The sequence below is a fragment of the Gekko japonicus genome, unplaced genomic scaffold (genome assembly GCF_001447785.1).
Source record: "Gekko japonicus isolate JY-2015 unplaced genomic scaffold, Gekko_japonicus_V1.1 scaffold36, whole genome shotgun sequence".
Lineage (NCBI taxonomy): Eukaryota > Metazoa > Chordata > Lepidosauria > Squamata > Gekkonidae > Gekko > Gekko japonicus.
The window spans coordinates 427,760-447,118 of record NW_015164182.1 but is presented as its reverse complement, the minus strand read 5'-3'; the positions used below and the strand labels follow the sequence as shown (position 1 = coordinate 447,118).

At 48.8% G+C, this 19,359-nt stretch overlaps 2 protein-coding genes across 5 annotated transcripts in view; both read right to left on the bottom strand.

The window, feature by feature from the left end:
• Positions 1-37: 37 nt before the first annotated feature.
• Positions 38-11,203, bottom strand: CCDC28B (coiled-coil domain containing 28B). The gene is made up of 6 exons (XM_015408093.1): positions 11,030-11,203; positions 7,489-7,738; positions 4,767-4,936; positions 2,066-2,220; positions 741-763; positions 38-133 (listed from the first exon to the last, which is right to left on the bottom strand). Exons 2-6 carry the CDS (start codon positions 7,647-7,649, stop codon positions 79-81), a joined length of 564 nt encoding a protein of 187 aa, XP_015263579.1. The 5' UTR covers positions 7,650-7,738; positions 11,030-11,203; the 3' UTR covers positions 38-78.
• Positions 11,204-14,079: 2,876 nt separating this feature from the next.
• TXLNA (taxilin alpha) overlaps positions 14,080-19,359 on the bottom strand; it is a 13,887-nt gene continuing 8,607 nt past the window's right edge. For all 4 annotated transcript variants that reach the window (XM_015408065.1, XM_015408068.1, XM_015408066.1 and 1 more), the window contains 5 exons: positions 19,163-19,282; positions 17,648-17,722; positions 16,975-17,067; positions 16,465-16,560; positions 14,080-15,284 (listed from right to left, as the gene is read on the bottom strand). In XM_015408065.1, the coding sequence (XP_015263551.1) occupies positions 14,940-15,284; positions 16,465-16,560; positions 16,975-17,067; positions 17,648-17,722; positions 19,163-19,282 (729 nt within the window). In that variant the 3' untranslated portion in view covers positions 14,080-14,939. The remainder of the gene's footprint in view (positions 15,285-16,464; positions 16,561-16,974; positions 17,068-17,647; positions 17,723-19,162; positions 19,283-19,359) is intronic.

Sequence of the window (19,359 nt, the reverse complement as noted above, 5' to 3'; positions counted from 1 at the left end):
TTCCTCTCTGTCAACTGTTCCTTTGCTGAGGCTTCCCACTCTACTCAAGAGAAGACTTGGGCTACTGCTTTGCTTCCTCTAGGCTGTGGAGGCGTCTTCCAGGTCAGGGTTTTCTGCCAAGTGCAGCTTTTGGCTGATGTATCGTATTAAGCGAAAACAGAGGAGCCAAGATCCCGTCCCCTCCCCAGGTCCTCCAGACTGAGGCCACATCTGTGTTAACAGTTACTCCAGTCCCCAGAAGCTTAAATGTGTAATTCCCATACTATACCCTCTGACAGAGAAATGAATGAGAACAAAGTCACCCCTTCATAAAAAGGGCACAGCAGACTTCCAGTCTGTGGCGTGTTGTCTTCGCATGGTCCCGGGAGAGCTCCCGCGGAACCGGCGAATCTCTGGGTCTCCGTTTTAAAGCCGAAAAGCCAGCGCTGTCCGAAGACATTTCCGTGGTCATGTGGCCGGCATGACTAAACACCAAGGCTTTTCACTAGTGGGCTTTAAGCAGCCAGTGGGGAATCAACGCTCCTCCCTTCCCAGCACTGTAGTCATTGTAAGATCGTTGTAGGCATCTGGAGTTGAGTCACAGAGTGCCAGCCTCATGTATACTCTGACCACTGTCCACCATGGAGACACAACATCTTTCCTCTCAAGAAGAATGCCCAGTCCACCCCATCCCCACCCTGGCCACTAATGCCCCCCGCAGCACAAACTGGGGCCCCCTTTGGTCCCCACAGGAAGGATACATGGAGTTGCTGAGCTCTTCCAACTGCAAATGAAAAGAAGAAAACTGTCAACAAAAGCAAGCAACTTCAGAACTAGCCAAGTTAGGGTTGCCAACTCTTCCACGTAAAATTCCTGGAGAGTTGGGGGCTGAACCTGGGAAGAAGCTTGGCAGGGATGTGACGCTATAAAGTCCAACCTCCAAAACAGCCATTTTCTTCAGGGAAAACGGTCTCTGTAGTCTGGAGGTCAGTTGTAATTCTGGGAGAAATCCAGGCCCCACCTGGAGGTTGGCAACTCTAAGCTGAAGCAACCAGGTGCCCTAGGAACCAAGGACTGGGAGGGGCAACTGTGCAGGTGGAAGACAAGTGCCAAGCAAGCTCAAGGACAGTCCAGTCTTGAGCACCAAAGAAGGAAGACTCAGGGGCTAAAAGAAAGCAGTTTGCACAGGCAAAGAACCACATTCCACAGGTGGTGTAAAAATCTTGTCATTTAGCTAGCTTTAAAACTTGATAGGAAAAACAGAGCTTAACCAAAGAAGTGGCCCTGACAGGGGTTCTCTAGGGAGGAAGCTTCATAAATGAAGCCACACCGGGGTTGGGGGAGGACCTTATCCATATAGCACTAGAGGCACTCAGAGCAAAGCCTGTCCTCAAGAACTCAATGGGCAGGTGATCTATCATTTGCAAGTATATCTTCAACAAAAGCTAACTGCTATGTGTCATGGAATATTCACAAACATTATAACAGCTTAGGAAGATTAAGTGTTTAAATCTCAAATACTTACAGTCAGGGGTCGTTTCGTAGAAAAAGAGCTAGGGGGACTCATTAGCATAACTCATTAGCATATGCCACACCCCCTGACATCACCGGAAGTGTGTCGTAAGGCCACACACCCCGCCCCCAACGGTCCTGGCCGCCGCCGCCGGCCTTCCAGCTCCACTGCCGAGCCCCATGAGGGGCCCGGCGGTGGACCTGCAAGGCCGGCGGGAGTGCAAGGAAGCCCTGCAAAGGCCCTCCCTGGCCCCAGGCAGGCAGGGGTGAGGAGAGGCAGGGAAGAAGCAACTTACCCTCCCTCTTCTCCTGCCTCCTCCTGGCTGAATGAGGGCCGGAAGTGGGGCGGCCGGAAGCAGGGGGTGGGGCTTCGTCATGTGCCCCGCCCCCCGTACCTCACCCGGGGGAACTGCGTTCCCCCCCGAAATGACCTCTGCTTACAGTCAACTAGCTATATAGATTTCTAGAACACCTTGGGTAAAATTTGTGACTCAGTTTTCCGGCTAAAAGAGAAGATGGGAGAGAGGAAGAACAAGCAGAAAAGGAAAGGACCAAGATCCTGGGCAACTCTTACATTTGTCAGTAGCTGATCAAGATTCCTGTCAGCCACAGTTTTCTTCTGATCCTCAGCGAGCTCTTCTACGTAAACATCTAAGCTGAAGTGCAGACGGGCCAATTTCTCCTGCATCTCCCGAACGTGCTCCAATTGTTCGAAAGAACAGTCCTTTCCTGTGCCAGTCCAGAGGGAGAACAGGGTCGTTACCCTATGCAGTATATCCAGGAGATTCCAAAATAAACCTCTAGCTTTGCTTCCCTCACAGGAAGAGTATAATCCTGGTGGGAAATGCAATTCCCAGTGGTGACCTTTGGACCTTTTTGCACCGAGTACACTGATTCGAAATGGCGATTTTGCGTCAGTGTTAAAAAAGTGTTTTCTGCCATTCAGTAAAGCAGAGTCGCAGTAAAAGCTGAGTAGCAACTAAAAATTGAGGTCAACTTCAAAACCCATGCATTGAACAGAGGACCAGCAATGGATTTTATACTACAGTTGCTTTAAAAGATGGACAGTAAATTCAATAAACTTCATCATGTGAGACAGGGGCTAGAAGACTGGTCTGGGACTGGAAAGATCTGGGTTCAAATGCTTGCTCATCTGTGAAGCTCAGTGGGTGACCCTGGACCCAGCCTACATTGCAGGGCTGCTGATAGGGGGAAAGGGGGAAAGAACCCACATGAGCTGTCCCAAGGTCCTTCAAATGAAAGGAAAGATACAAATGTGAAAACCAGTTAGGTTACTGTTGATTGCCTCCATGAAGTCGACTTATACTGAATCGGACCCTTGGTCTACTCTATTGTCTACTCAGACTGGCAGTGGCTCTCCAGGGTCTCAGGCTGAGGTCTTTCACATCACCTACTGCCTGGTCCTTTTAATTAGAGGTGCTGGAGACTGAACCTGGGACCAACCTTCTACATGCCAAGCGGATACTAACTAGGGATGCCAGCCTCCAGGTGCGACCTGGGGATCCCCTGGAATTACAGCTCATCTCCAGGCTACAGAGATCAGTCCCCCGGGAAAATGGATGATTTGGAGCAGTGGTGGCGAACCTATGGCACGTGTGCCAGAGGCGGCACTCAGAGCCCTCTCTGTGGGCACGCGTGCCATCACTCCAGCCAGGCCCAGACCGTCATTAAAGTGTGGAATTCTCTGCCAAAGTAAATGAAAGCATTTGGGATTGCTTTCCTTACTTTGTTTGTATCATCTTATGTTAATGTATGAGTTGGTTTTTTTCTAAACTAAAACCTCAGTATTCAGGTTAAATTGCCGTGTTGGCACTTTGCAATAAATAAGTGGGTTTGGGGTTGCAGTTTGGGCACTCAGTCTCTAAAAGATTTGCCATCACTGCTTTGGAGCATAGACTCTACAGCAGAGGTGTCAAACTCATTTGTTATGAGGGCCAGATCTGACATAAATGTCACTTTGTCAGGCCGGGCCTGTGTGTCATAAAATCTAAAGCCTAGTACCAGAGATATAAACTTTATAAAGGACACAGGCAAACCCAATGAACAATATTATTTTTTACTCAAAATTCAAACAAAAGCAATTGATTCCTAGCAGTGAAAGCAATTGTTTTACTGGGGAACCCACAAAAGCCCCAATAAATGTGTTTAATCACATGCAAGATTAGGTTTTTTCCAAGGGATACTATAAAAAGAGAAGTACCATACATTTCCATACATACCAGTTGCTTGAGGGCCGGTTAAGAGACCTGGGCGGGCCTGTTCCAGCCCCCAGGGCCTTATGTTTGACACCCCTGCTCTACAGCATTGTATCCAACCAAGGTCCCTGCCCTCTCCAGGCTCCATCCCCACATCTCCAGGAGTTTCCCAGCCTGGATCAGGCAATCCTACCCCCCATCCCCTGCCGGTGGCCATAGGGGACCTGGTAACCCTATCTACCACTAAGCTACCACCCCTCCCATAGAGGTGATCTTTCTGCTACAGCTTGATATTAATTTCACTTTTCCCCCTACTTTGCCCCAAGAAAGGGCTCCAGATGGGCTGCCACCTGCCCTTATCTTTAAGAACATTCAAACAGTGCTGCTGGGTGAGACCAAAGGACACCTTGGCCCAGGATTCTCTTCGCCACAGCAGTCAGCCAGATACCCCCAGAAAGCCTGTAAACACGACACAAAGGCAGATGCCTCCCAGTGCCCCCTCTCAGCAGCTGGCACAGAGGCTACTCCATCTAAACATGGGGGTTGTGTTTAGCTAGCAAGGCTCAGAGCTCCCAAACATACTTGCCCAGCCTGCTTTTAAAACCATCCACACCAACGACTACCAACACATCTCGTGGCAGAGGCTGCCGTCCACTTCCTTTCGTCTGTGCCAAGTCAGCTAACAGCCAGTTTTATTTTTAACCACCTAGTCTTGTAAGCTGAACTCCAGACGACAGACAGTAAGCTGCTCAAGGCCACCTAGCAAGTGGCCAGACCCAACATCAGATCACTCAGAACAGACACCACCCAACTGTCTTTTGAGTTTCTGGTAGCTGTGACCTACAGGCACTGAAGTCACCTCATTTTACCCTCTCAACAACCCTGTGAAAAGAAGAAAAAACCCCAATGCATAGCCTCCCAGTGAGCTTCAAAGCTGAACGGGGATTTGAACCCAAGCCACCATTTCCAATCCCGTGTTCTGCCAATGACAACACGCTGGCCAGGAGGACCATCAAGCTCTGCATGCACCTCTGATAGCACCAGCCTTGAAGAACTTACCAAACGCCTGCAGCTTCCCTGAATGGAAGTCGTTCAACAGGTTCAAGAGCCCCCCCTCCATTTCATAGACATCTGAGACATCCGTCAGGAACGAGTGCTGCAGAGGGGTGCCCACCGTGGTCCCCGTGCTGCCTGCAGGCTGTGGGGCTCGGGTCTTCTCTTTGTTTGCTCTGCAACAGACACAAAGGACAATAAGAAGCAAAGCCAGCCTGGGAGACAGCAACTGACATCACTTCCCCTTTCCTTTCCAAGGAGGCATGCTGCCAGCAGGGCCGGCCCAGTGCAATCCACTTCCTTGTGCTAAACGGCCATCTGAGACTTTACATGTGGAGGGCAGTGGCCAAGAATCTCCTTACAGGGAGTAAGTGATGCAGCCCAAATGACAGGATGGCCTCATGCAGCCTGGGCTGAAGGACTTCTGAACACCTTGCCTTCCACATGTCTCTTCCAATCCCAGATTAACCCACATAAACCCAAGGCAGTCTGTGCCACAGGCACAGAGAAGGAGGAAGGAAGGTGCTCTACACTAAAGAACATGCAAAACAGACACATGAGTCAAGAAGTCAAACACATCTCCACAGGACGGTGAAGCACACCATGACCCCCATCCAAGGTCACAAGGCAACCTGACCTCCATGGGATCCAAGACATAGTTATTTTTTCTCTAGTTTACCAACACAACAACCCTTTGAGGTAGGTTAGGCTGAGAAAACACAACAGGCCCAAGTTCCACTTGGAGAGTATTTGAACATGGATCTTTCCAGTCCTAGCCTAACACTCTAACCACTACACAGCACTGCCTCTCATTCATTTCAGTGGGGCCTAGGTAGGGTTGTGCCATGTGGGCCCTGCCAAACCTGCCATATGGGGAAGCTGCCCCACTGTGTACTTCATCACAGGGTCACCTCTGTCCAGGCTGGTATCTGGACCTCAGAAGCTTGGTGGTGGTGGTGGGGGCTGCATTTTATTTACTTTATTTATACCCTGCCTTTCTTCCCAATGGGGACCAAAAGTGGTTTTTCAGTTCTCTGTTTTATTCTCACAATAACCCTGTGAGGTAGGCTAGCCCGAGAGTGTGTGACTAGCCCAAGGTCATCCAGCCAGCTTCCATGGCAGAGTGGGTTTCCCAGACCCTAGTCTGACACTATAACCACTACACCATGCTGGCTCCTCCACAATCAAAACACTTCAGCACAACTATAAGAGATCCCCAGGGCATTGAACATAATGTTTTTACAGAACCCCCAAACGAACTTTGCTCTCACAGCTTCTACAGAACATTACCAAAGATTTTTTTTTAAAGAAAGGCCTCATATCTGTGCACCTTAAGCTGAGTACCCCTAAACATGTGCAGAGGTCTCTTCCCTTGTGAAAGAGTCTAGCTTTTGTAAAAATGGTTTGAGGACAGCCTTTCTAAGCACATACAAACTGCCTTTTTTCATGGAAAGTTATTTTAAAATCCACATAAGGGCAAAACAGCTTTGAGAGTGGGCAAAGAATCCCACTAAAAGCACATAAGAGAGCTAAGCAGGGCCAACCCTGGCAAGTATTTGGATGGGAGACTGGCCTGTAGCTACAGTGGGGCATTTCAGGGCCCCGCCCCCTCAAACCCAATGCACGTCCCACAAAAGCTGTTGCCCCTCTCTCCCCTCCCCTCCTGTGGCATTAAAAGGGCCCTCCAGCTGATTGGCAGGAGCACATGGCCCGCCAACCAGATGGAGGGCCCTTTTAATCTTGCAGCTGCCCTGCTAGGGAACCCTTTAAATGCTGTTTTTCTAGCGGGGGGGGGGGGGCGCATGCTTTCCCTGAACTCCAAGTGGCGATTTCACCACGTGGAGATCAGGCGCGAGCAGCCCCTTCTAGAAAAACAGCATTTAAAAGGAAGCCTTTAAATGCTGTGTTGTTGTTGTTGTTGTTTTTTTGGGGGGGGGAGCGGTCGCACACTTTCCCTGATCTCCAAGTGGCAAAATCGCCGCTTTGAGATCAGGGAAAGTGTGCAGGCCCCCCCCCCCCCAAAAACAGTATTTAAAGGCTTCCCTTTAAATACTGTTTTTCCAGCAGGGGCTGCCTGCACCTGATCTCCAAGGACAAAATTGCCCCTTGGAGATCAGGGAAAATGTACCCCCCCCCCAAAAAAAAAGACAGCATTTAAAGGGTTCCCTTTAAATGCTGTTTTGGCCAGATCTCCAAGCAGGGAATCGCAGCTTGGAGATCAGGGAAGGCATGCAGCTGCCCCTCTCCCTTCCCCCTCTTGTTACCGCACAAAATTTCCCCATGCCCCACCAATCAAAGATTTCTGGCTATGGGGCTGATGGGGGACCTCCAAGGAATACCAGGGCCGGCAGGCCAGAGGCAGGCTATCAAGCCACTGCTCTGAACAACCTCCATGCCCCAGTAGGAGTCACCAGAGGTCACCATGACTCCCAGGTATGGGCCCATGCACGCACACACACAATGCAAAAACAAAAACCACCAAAAAAACCCACAGAAAATACCCCCACACACACTTTTCTCCTGGCTTTATGTTTGGAAGCTTGCTAAAAAGCAATTCTGTCTGATGTATCCAATGAAGGGAGCTTTGACTCTTGTAAGCTTAAACCCTGGAAATCTTTTTGGTCTTTAGGGTGCTATGAGACAAAGATCTAACCCTATTCAACAGGCTTCAGGTTCAAATCCTCCACACCAAAGAAACTGTTGAGCTCTGTCCTAATCCTGAACTGACCTCTTGAACTTGGCTCTTTGTTTAGGTGATGGAAGGTGAGGCATCCCCAGGGAGAAGGAGGTGCTCTTGCTGGCAGGGACGGGCAGCTTGCGCAAAGCACCGGAGGGCACCGGCTGTGCCAGGTGGGGCTTGGGGCTCCTTTTCTTCTTCTTCTCTTCCATCTCTCAACCGGTCACGTGTCTCAGTTATCCACAGGGAAGGCCTGGTGGGGGGCACCAGAAGCAAGACCAAACTCGAACTACAGGCAATACTGCAAAAGAAACAAAGAACAAAGCTGTTAGCAATGATGCCTGTGGACCTTTCACAAAAAGAGGCATAATATCTCTGAGTACCAGAATCTGAGGAACAAATTACAGGGGAGGGCTGTTTGGTTGCCAACGACCCCTCCCAGGTTTCTCCGGAAAGCGCCGGTGGAAGCGTTTGAGGGCGGAAACATGTTTCTCTGCCACTCATTCTCTGTGTTGTGGCCCAAAATCCTTCCATTCAACCAAATAAAAGTTTATTTCGCTTCAGCTTAGAGTCCAATATATCAGCAACTTCATGATGTGGTTCGCCTTGCATGAGCAGTGGAGGGGGGCAGGGTCATTGCGGCTGCCACACATTTGGCCCATGATCACAACGGAGAAGGCTGAAATGGAAAACGCGATGCAAATGTCTCAGGTTTTTAGGCAATTCAAGTTCCACAGCCACCTCATTGATCTTACGTACAACCTTAAACGGCCACACAAATTTCCACCCCAATTTTCGACAGGGACGTAGTCCTTTAATGTTTTGGGTAGACACATAGACAGAGTCTCCTGGCTGGACATCCCAGCAGTCAGATCGTTTCTTGTCAGCCTGAACCTTGTAGGATTGTTTTGCAGCGTCCGAAGTCTTACACAATACTGGCCAGGTGTTTTTCAGGCGTTAGCACCATTCCCCCACTTCCCCCTCTGGGAGTGGGTTGTCAGACAGGAACGGGAGAGGCCTGGCCTCATAACCATAAACCGCCATGAAAAGAGACACCCTAGTGGATGAATGACAGGCATTATAATAACAAAATTCAGCCAGGGGAAGGAGACCCTCCCAATTGTCCTGTTGGAAGTTAGTGAAACACCAGAGGTATTGTTCAAGGGTCTGATTTACCCACTCTGTTTGCCCATCAGTCTTGGGGTGGTAAGCGCTACTAAGCCTACGTTCCACCCCCAGCAGCTTCATTAATTCTCCCCAAAACTTAGAAACAAATTGCGTTCCGCGGTCGGAGATTATCTTCCACGGCAAAGTATGGAGGCGGAAAATGTGCTGGAGGAACGCCTTAGCCAGGAGGCGAGCCATCGGTAGCCTGTTTCAAAAACAGATCCACTACCACCCAAATTACAGTTTTCCCCTTGCTAGGGGGTAAATCCATGATGAAGCCCATAGAAATGATTTCCCATGGCCTCCCCGGGGTGGGAAGAGGTTGTAAAAGTCCCGGAGGCTTCCTCGGGCAGGGCTTGCACATGATGCAGGTCTGGCATGACTGAACAAACAGGGAGAGATCCTTCCGCATTCCAGGCCACCAGAATTGCCGTTGTAGCAAGTGCAATGATTTGACAAACCCCAAGTGTCCTGCTAGTTTCGTTCCATGGACGGTGGCCATAATTTCACCCCTTAATGCCAAAGGAACGAACAATTTGTGTCCACGATAGCAACAGCCATTTGCCCGTTCCTCCACATCCCCCACCTTCCCTAATTCCATGTGGTCAGCATCAGAAAGGGCGGAGGCAAACTTTATTTTCCAACCGGAGTTGGTCACAGGAGTTTTTTGGGCTTTCGCTTGGCCATGCGTCAGAACCACCCCTCCCAATTGCGAAGGCATGAACATTGAATCGAGCACGCCCTCCCATTGGCTGTTGTGTTGTGGAAGGTGGGACAGTGCACTGGCCAACAAGTTAGATTTCCCTGGGAAATGGTGCAAGGTGAAATTAAACTTGGAAAAGAAGTCAGCCCAGCGAAGCTGTTTAAGCTTTCAGATTCTGAGGTGTTTGCATCACCTCCAAGTTTTTATGGTCAGTCCACACTTCAAACGGGACCCTCGCTCCCTCCAACCAATGTCTCCAGGTAGAGAGCGCTAATTTGATAGCTCCTGCCTCCTTGTCCCAAACTGACCAACTAATTCTTATATTCCCAGCCCTCTTCTTCCCTATTGGTCAATATTGGAGCCAAAACTTCCCAAGACCTTCTGGGGTTTGTAGGCCCAGCCTCCCCTACTGCTAGCCAGGCTCCCAGGGGCTAGTAGGCCTCTGGTGGCACAGCCCAGATCATGACAGAGCCCACTTCATTGGATGTATGAAGTGACTTCTCTGGGCAGCAAATGTGCAAAACTTAGAAGAGTGGGGCTAAAAGACTCTGAAGCCAGAGGCAGATGTCTGGGGCATTTCTGTGCAAAACTAATCAAAATAAGCACAGTGATCATTGGCAACAACTGTAATCCAGGATATAACAGTCTACCTGGTTACGACAAGCAATTTTACAACACTCATGGTTAAGAGCCATCTCTGTTAAGAAGAGGGTCCCTGGTTAACAGAATTACTAATACTGTTGAATCAATTATAATTTAACAGTCTTCGGCCGGAGTAACCCTTTAAAGCTTCTTGCTTGACTTTCAGGCCAGCAACAGATAATCTGCTTCCCCCCAGACACCACTTCACAGCGCTGCTGAGGTGGGTTCTCTAGCCAGGGACACTTCTGCCACGAAAACCTGCTTCAGGCGCCACAAGGAGGAGTCCGCCTTTTCGGTTTAAGTAACCCCACCCCACCCCCGCCTTTTCGGTTTAAGTAACCCCACCCCACCCCCGCTAAATGCTAAGGAGCAGACCTTTAAAAATAATTTAAAAGAACAATCACGCTTCCGCGCTAATATAACTACTACTCAGCTCAAGAATCTTTTGCTCGTCTTAGCATCCTATACAGAAACAAGGAAAGGCAAAGAGGGGGAGGGGGCTGTTTTGACACAGGGAAGGTTGCGGGGCCACCCCACCCCCGCTAAATGGTAAGGAGCAGACCTTTAAAAATAATTTAAAAGAACAATCACGCTTCCGCGCTAATATAACTACTACTCAGCTCAAGAATCTTTTGCTCGTCTTAGCATCCTATACAGAAACAAGGAAAGGCAAAGAGGGGGAGGGGGCTGTTTTGACACAGGGAAGGTTGCGGGGGGGGGTGTGTGCGACAGCTGGCTGTTGGGCTGTATCGATGCGAGCCCCGCCCCCGGCCTGCCTTCACCTGGAAGAGTTCAGCTCTCCTCCCCCCCCCCCCCCCCCCCCCCCCGCGGTCCTAACCAGAGCGCACCTCCCGGGCCGGCGGATCCAGAACGAGCAGACGGAGGCCGGCACTAGAGGGCCAAGCTGACCTCCGTGCAGACGGAGGCAGGAGTAGTAACAGCAGCAGCGGCGGCCCCGAGGACAAAGAGGCCGCTCGCGTCAACCGAGGCCCAGAACCCTTCTAAATGTGAGAAGCCCGATTTTGCCTTGGCTGAGGATCGCTCCCGCCCGGCTCTTGCTGGTTTGGTGGGAAGAAATACCTTTGGACCGGCGACGACACTGGACCATCCGCACGCCGGGATTTACGAGATCTCGGATCTGCTAGGCTCTCTGCCATGCCAGCCCCCTGGCCCGCTTTCGTTGGAACCTTGAGCTCAAATCAAGAGAGCCTCCAGGCACGCGCAGAGTGCACCTCCACCGGTGACTTAACCAGACCTCACCCGGCAAGGGCTGCTACCCTGCCCCCCCCATGCTTCTTAACTGCTGTCTCTGTCTCTCACGTACACACAAAGACTGCAGAGCTGCAACTGGGACCACCCCCTTTATGCCCCCTCCCCGTTTCGCTAAATTTCCTGCTAAAAAGGAACCTTATCACCTTGAGCCAAATAAAAACGTGAGGCCACCACTCAGAATGAGATTCCTTGGCATCAGGCTTACCCCAAACTTCGTTTTTAGCACCAAGTCCTTAAATTTACCTCCAGCAGAGGCACCACCCCCTGGGGGGGGGTGGCAGAGGGCAATGGATGGGTAAGGCATGGGTGTTTTGCAACCCAAATTTTGACATAGAGCACCCCATTCTGCAAGCACCCAGTTCAGAAACATTTTGGGCTAGAACTATTAAGCAATTCTTAGAAGGCTGTGATTTAGGTAACTTAAGTTTGGGGAGTAGAAGCACACCAGCTCCATGAACAACTGTGCATCTGTGTTGAATAGTAAGGACCTGTACCAGTGCAGCTCTTTTCCAAAGTCAGTTATTTACTGGAATCAGCCTCTCTTATGTTTCAACCCTATAGGGTTCCTTGTAGCAGGCAGGCATGGCTGGTATCACACTGACCATACACTACTCTACTGCTGAAGCTAGTCCGGTTCAGTGGCTGGGTGGAAGGCTTCCTGGGGTACCCCCTTCTGGAATGCCAGGGCTGAAGGCAGGCTGTACATGGAGTAGGGAAAGTCATGGGCCTACTCTGCTTAACACAGAAGGCTGATGAAACTTCTGCTACCTTCTTAGTAAAATGCTTAATTACAACTAGAAGGGGTGGATGTTGTACACTGAGGGAAGCCCAATCTTTCCTTCAGTGAGAGCTACTTCTGAGTAACAAATAAATCCCAAACTACCCACCCTCAACATGTTACAAAGTTTTGCTCTGTCCTAGGAATAGAACATGGACGATGAAGGGCCCCACAAAGGAAGCTATCAACTGAACTGTGCAGAAGAAAATCCTATAAAAGCTTTGAAAAAGACCTAGATCAGATCTTTTCTTGGGTCTTCTAGGGGATTTAGCTGGTGAGCTACCAGTTGGAGAACCCTGCTCTTCAGTACTAGGGTTTCTAACACTTTCCCTGGGATCTCTCTTTAGCAGCAGTACTAAGCCCTGAGCAACCTCAGCATAAAGCGGAGGAAATTCATCTAAAGCCACTGATACTGTAAATTAAAGGGACTTCTGGACTTATAGAACACAAAACCACTACAGGCTTTCACAGCAAGCTGTTTTGGGCACTAGAAAGCCAGTCTCAGTACAGTGTGACTGGACGGAAGCCTGTTGTGTTCAGAGAAAAACCAAGCGTGGTACAGTGATTAGAGGGCAACGATATCCCTGCTATGCCACTAAGCTTGTTGGAGGACACTAATCAGCCACTCTTTGAATGCAGCATCCCTCAGAGGTTTGCTCTGAAGAAAAAATGAGGAAGAACCATTTATGTGACCCCTGAACCGCCTGGGGGGAAGGGTGGTATTAAAAAAAAGTACTAGAAAGAAATATACAACATTAGTTTAATTTATATTGTAGTATAAATAGCAGGATATCACCCTGTATTTCAGCATATAATTAAACAGTCCAGGCTGGAAAATCCCAACAGCCCAAGGATCTGATTTTGAAGCTGAAGAATTCTGCCATTCCCTCTAAGCTGCACACCACCCACTTTCAGATTCTCAAAAATTTAAGAAGTCAGCCTTATACAAACTTGTAATTTTTTCAAAGCCCAATTAAGTCGGCCAATTCAAGATTCATCCATTTCTCTGAAAGAATACACAGGAAACGATACAAACCGTGCAAGCCCTGTCGAAACGTTGGAACTAATTAGGATGGAGTCTAGGAATGGCTAACTCCATAAAAGTTTCAAAACCAACCTTGCTGTTCAAAGTGGAAGAAGATCGATCCAAATGTGTAATTGAGTTTGTTTGTACTGGATACAAAAGATACATACAACATTTCTGGGTATAGCCTATCTGTACCACACCTGTTATAAATGTTCTGAAAGTTCTCTTGAAAGAGGAAGAGCAGAGAAATAACTGGATAGAGGTGGGCAACTCCCACTCAATAGTCACCTAAGATCCAAGTTGTGGTCCCCATTACATCCACTTTGCTTGCTTTTTGCCAGCTCCACCAAACGCCAGAAGCCACTGTGATGGGATCACCACCTCCAACAAAGGGCCCAAGGAAACAAAAGCGAACCCTCAAAAAATGGGGAAGCTGATCTGTTCATTTGAACTGTGTCAAATGAACGATGAAACCTGGTGGTCTAACGCAGAAGCTGAACTACTGAGATTGCTGAGTCACAGGTATATGTGTGCCTCCCACAGACTGGCTCTCAACAGCTCACAATGCAACACACACCTGGAGTGCAAACAGCTCTGCAAGAAAGGAATGCTAAACCTAAAAAAAAAAGGGGTCCAGAAAGGGAGAAGCTACCTTTCACAAAGAGAGGTGCCAAGGGCTAACACACAAAAGATGAATCTGTGGCTGGTTGTAAGACTGGGAACAAAATGCATGACAGTAAAGTAGGCCCCACAAAAGTGTGCTGAAACCAGCAGAGGAATTATTAAAGACTAAACGGAATATCTTTTTGTCTCCTCCACAGGACTCTGCAGAAAGGACGGCCCATTAAGAGTGCAGTGAAGGTAACAAATGCCATAGTCACTGTGGCCAAGCTCCAGACAGCAGCAGGCCTCCAGGTCTGTGTTTGTTACTCAATGGTGTATGGAAGGGGAGTCAAACTGTGTCGCCCTGTGACTTAGTACCAAGGCCCCATGGAGAGGAGGATAACACACCAGGGTAAGCTACCCCTCCCCCCCCCCCCCTCCAAGGATTTGTTGCGCACAGACAGGCGCATGGACATTCATCTTGTGCAAAACACTTAAGTAAAAACCTTTGGATTAAACCTTTAATACATACGCTTGTGCGTGTGTGCATATAAGCATTGAGGCAACGGTGAAGTTATAAGGCTACTGAGACAAAGATTCTGGAAGTAGCAAAGTCCTGGAAGGGATTACCTCCTCTCCCCAAACTGACAGGGCTCCATGGCCTCAATCTCTTGTTTCCCCATGAAACAAAACCACAATGACTTTATTCTCTTCTTTTTTAAAAAAAGACAATCTCAAAATTCAACAACTCGCAACATACCAAACTCCTGAGTCTCCTGTACTGGTTTAAAATTTGGGGGCTGTATCCCCCCCAAAAACAAAAAAACAACTTTTAGGAAGGGGGGGAAAAATCCTCCAAGCCCCTGTGATGTCCACTTTTTGCTTTACATTTGTATTTATAGCATAGCACCCAGTAAGCTACAGGGGTCAAACAGACGCCACTACTGTGGAATGGGTGAAATAGGGGTGAGAGGTTTGCCCCAGGCCATCCTTCAGGTTTTTGAGTGACACTGCCTTATATCTTGAGGTCACACAACCCATAGCAAAGTGGATCAATCTAGTTTCTCTCTCTCTCACTCTTTCTATATATATATAAAAAGTGGGGGTTGCCCTGCACAACTTTGTGTTATATATAGATTTGTTTAAAAAAGCAACCCAAAAAAAAAAAGCTTTCAGTATTGTGAAAACCTGTAACTGGAGAATCTCAAAGAGGCCCAGGGGGGCTGAGCTCTCACCCCCAGCCCTGGCTTCAGGAAAGGTGACTAGATCAGTCTCTTGAAGTTTGCTAGTCAGCCTCCCTTCCTCCAGCTTCACTCAACAGAATTTGCAGCTGCCTCTGTCTCTTCCCGAGCTTGCGCTCCTACGCTTGGTTCACCAAGGATCTCAGCTGGTGGTCCTGTGCAGCACCCCGCCTGTGCCAGAGGAAGGTATTCCCCCACCAGTGTGCCCTGTGGTGCCAGCTCCTCTGAGCTGCCTGGCAATTGGTCCTTTGGTGGTTCCAGGGTGCCCATGTCAGCCGATGGACAGGCCAGGGCACAAAGGTCTTGCACCTTCTTGTTCAGGTCATTGCGCTCCGTCTGCAGGGCTCGGCACAGCTTCTCAAGACGCTGGATTTTCACCTGGAGCCCTTCCAGCTCTTTGTCCCGGAGGGTTTTCTGCAAGGGAAGAGGAGGATCAACTCCAACTTGCTTTCCAAAGTAGTGGAGACCAAAAACAAAAAGGAAACCTCTAAGAAGTCACTCAAAGAAAGCCACTCACCCACCTTCAGTGGAAGTATTAATAAATGAACTGGGGAAATGGCCACCAGTTGGCACTGGGGAACTAACAGCCTGGGGTCCAATCAATGCCTCTCCCTCCCCACCCACTGGCCTCGCCCCAAATGCCTGGGCCTAACATCTTTAAGCCCTGATCCCATCAGATCTCAGACGTTAAGAAGGGTAAACCCTGGTTAGTACTTGGATGGGAGACCACCAAGGAAGTCCACGATTGCTATGCAGAGGCAGGCAATGGCAGGCCAACCCTGTTCCTCTCTTGCCTTGGAAACCCTACGGGGTCAGCTGCAACCTGACAGCACTTGCCACCACCAACATCCTTAAACTTAATTTAAGTTCAATAGTACCTTAGAGACCAACAAGGTTTCAGGGTATAAGCTTTTGAGAGTAAGCTCCCTTTATCAGATACCCTGAAAATCTTGTTGGCCTCGAAGGTGCTACTGGACTCAAATCTAGCCCTTATACTGCAGACCAACATGGCTACCCTCCTGAAACTATCCTTAAGTTTGCAGAACAAAACAGTTTTAGGAAAAGGGACAGAAAATAGCAGCACTATTCATTCCCCAACCGCTGGAACAGGCATAGTAGTTTTGTGCTTTAGACCCTCATCTGAGTCAACTGACTTAGTCAACCATGGCTGGCCCAGGGGGGGGGGGGGGGGGGAATCATTCTCAGGCAGTCTCTCCATAGGATCCCCCTAAGTTAGAAGTGACTTGACAGCAAGTAAAACATAATGCACACTCTCCGATGACGGGCCAGCAACCAAATTTTAAACAAGGGAATTGGGAGTTAGCCTCCAGGTGTTGCATTAGCAGCAACAAAATCCCAGACTATGCATAAAGGGAAGCCTAATTCAGTGCACAGAATATCCCAAAATGACCACAGATGTGACTGATAAACTTCTAGAGAACTGGGTACTGTGAGCATACACTAGCGTTTCACTCCCTCATTGTTGTGAATCATTCCACCTCCTCAACTGAAACCTTGCGATGTTCAGACGGCTCTGGTGTTCAAGGGGTGAAATGTGTCCCTAATACACCCCTCCCCCAAGTCTTGTCCCCACCTCTTCTGCCATTTCCAGAAGAGCCTTGTTGCTGCTTTCCCAGCGAGACCTGTACATTGTGGTCTCTTTCTCAAGCTTCTTGATTTTTTTTGTCATCTGCAGAATTGAAAACCAGGGAGAGAAAGGGCAGGAAAGAAAGAGAAAAAATTAACATAAGCCAATTCCAAATAGATTTGCTTGACCTCAAAGGGCAACAATACAGTCTCATGCATTTCTCCCACTTCCCCGTACCATGGCAACTACCCACATTCTCAGCAGAAAATATGACAGCTGGGCCTGGAAAACCAAAAGACACTGCAAGCAGCAGTTGGCCTGGCACAGGGGATGCCCAAGGCAGCAGGCTGGGAAGTGAGTGAGCTGGCACACTTTACAGGTCAATTCTCCCTGGATTTATGTAGAAGCACAGTAAATATCAGCCTCTGCCAGAGCAGAAGATGCTTTCCCACCACCTTGAAGCTGCAGCAGGGACAGACAGGAGGCTCCTCAGCCCAGGCACAAGGCACGCAATACCTTCTCCATTTCTTGCTTGAAGGTGGTGAACACCTCACTGCTTTTGGAAAGGGTGTTCTGAAACTCTTCAAATTTCTCTGTATAGAGGGCCAGCTGGAAAGAAGGATAGGACACATTTCAACTAACGCTGTAGCAACCCACCAAGGTTTAGATATGGAAAAACCACAAGCTGCTTTTGCTCTAGACTTTAAGGCACAATTTACTTTAAGCATAGCAAAGTTCTGTACCATCCTTTCCAGGAGGAGGAGGAGGCAGACCTGTCTAGCACTTGGCTTGAAAATCAAGCTAATCATCAGAAACAATAGTGACCACCTCCAACCAGCTTAGGAGAAGCAGGCAACAATCCCCATCCTCCACTTGCAGCTGCTGGATGACCTTGGCCAAGCCATAGTTCTGTCAGAGCTGTTCCTGAAAAAGCAGTCCTTGAAACAGCTCTCTCAGCCCCACCTACCTCACAGGGTGTCTGTTGTAGGGAGGGGAAGGGAAAGGAGTTTGCAAGCCGCTCTGAGACTCCGAGTGAAGGGCGGGGTATAAATCCAATCTCCTTCTTTTCTTCTTAACCTGCCACCACTGACCAATTCTGCCAGCAGACTGGAAAGAACATTATCCCTCTCCCTTTCTAGCAGAAAACAGATTTGTCCTTTTTTGGCCAGAGAAAAAGACAAACACCCACCTGCTGCTTAAGATGGGTCTCCTGTTGCTTCATCAACTCACACATTCTCTGGGACTCCACAGCCTCTTTCAACAACTACAAGAAAAGGAATGGTGGTGAAAAGAAGTCAGAAGAGACATTCACTCCGCACAACAGCACTGTATCTTCTCTCCATCCCCTTACCATTCACATAATAATTTAGGAGGTGTGGGGAGGGCTCATTACCCAACTGTACCCATGGGGCTGCACTGCTGCCTGTAGTTGTGGGGCAGTGTAGGCTAAACCTATTCTAGCAGCTAAGACCTGAGTAGAGGTGCATGCATGGGGAACAGATCCCAGTTCATGGACCCTGTGCCCTTTTCCCCTAGCTGTGCTGTCATGAGGATCCAGGGAAAGCTGATTCGATCTAATCTCTTGTACTCCTGCCTGCTTGATCCAGGCACACAGATCTAGGTGAAGCAAGACCCCGTCCAGGATACTAACCTATGTAAACAGGAAGGCCCTCCTCCCTGGTTTCGGTGTTGTGTGTGTTTAGTTTTTATTGGATTACCTTATATATACCTTATTTTAAATGTTGTTTTGTTATTGGAATGTTTTAACGTTTCCCACCTTGGGGACCCTAATTGGGTGGGAAAGACAGCATAGAAATGTGTTAAAATAAAGATACAACTCTCCTTGCACCTTCATGGACTTGGTCTGAGTCCAAGGGAATATGCATGACTGACTGGCTGCCTAGGGGCTGCCTTCTGATCTCTTCCCCACTCTTTGAGGCTAGCCTGAGTCCTGGAAGCCTGACTGGCTGAGGCAGGAGGGGTTACTCTCTACCACATCATGGCATTTTAGAGGTTCAAGGGCTGGAAAAGTGTCCAGCAGCATATGCAGCCAACCTGAAGAGTGGAGTAAAATAAAGCCCATTAGGAGCTTTGTCCTACTGATTTGGGGGAGACAAGGGCTCCAGTAAGGCCACCAGCAGGCACTCCTGCCACACCTCCATGGGCTTTTGCCTGCACCTCCACAAGGCTAGGCCCTACAAACCTGTGTGAACTGCTGTCAGTTTGCTTTGGCAGTTAAGCAAGAGACACACAGAAGCTGTGGCACCTTTGCAAGAGCATTTTTAATCATTCCTTTTTGTCCTTTACATCCCCCTGAGCACTAACAGCATGGACACAGAACAGAGATGTGAAAATGTCCTGCTTCTGCAGAGTGGGCATGTACTGGGTATCTGCCTCGCAGAATGGAAATGGAAGCACTCTGGAAGATCCTTGGCTGAACCCTCCCTGTGGTCCAATCTTTCTTGTAGAAGGATGCAGTATCTACCTCTTGCCTGAGCATCCTCTGACATTCACAGCTTCTCCAACTAGGAACCCAACAAAACCCATCCCCTTCTTTCCCTGACCACAATAACCCACTTCTTCCTGGCAGTTTCCTAACTTGCACTGAAAACATCACGTTTTCAATGATCCACAGCACTTTCCTTTCATACTGAGGTGGCAGTCAGACTTGGGCCTCCTCAGTCATCATTTAACAAAGACTCACAAAGTCCTTCTCTCGCTGGTGCCTCTCCTCAGCCTCCTTCAGCATCTCCTGGGCCTGCTGGAGTTTGGCATCCACCAACTGCTGCTGCAAGTCCTTGTGTTTGAAGACTTTGTCAATGTGCTGCAGACAAGAAAAGCAACAGTCAAGCAAAAGCAGTCAATAAATAATAATAATAATAATAATAATAATAATAATAA

What these genes read in the sequence shown, in the direction of transcription:
- CCDC28B (XM_015408093.1), bottom strand. Translation starts at nt 7,649, where the DNA reads ATGGAAGAGAAGAAGAAGAAAAGGAGCCCCAAGCCCCACCTGGCACAG. An exon ending in CAAAGAGCCAAGTTCAAGAG is followed by an intron (nt 4,937 to 7,488) that starts GTCAGTTCAGGA and finishes TGTCTGTTGCAG; the next exon opens with AGCAAACAAAGAGAAGACCC. An exon ending in TTGATCAGCTACTGACAAAT is followed by an intron (nt 764 to 2,065) that starts GTAAGAGTTGCC and finishes TTTCATTTGCAG; the next exon opens with TTGGAAGAGCTCAGCAACTC.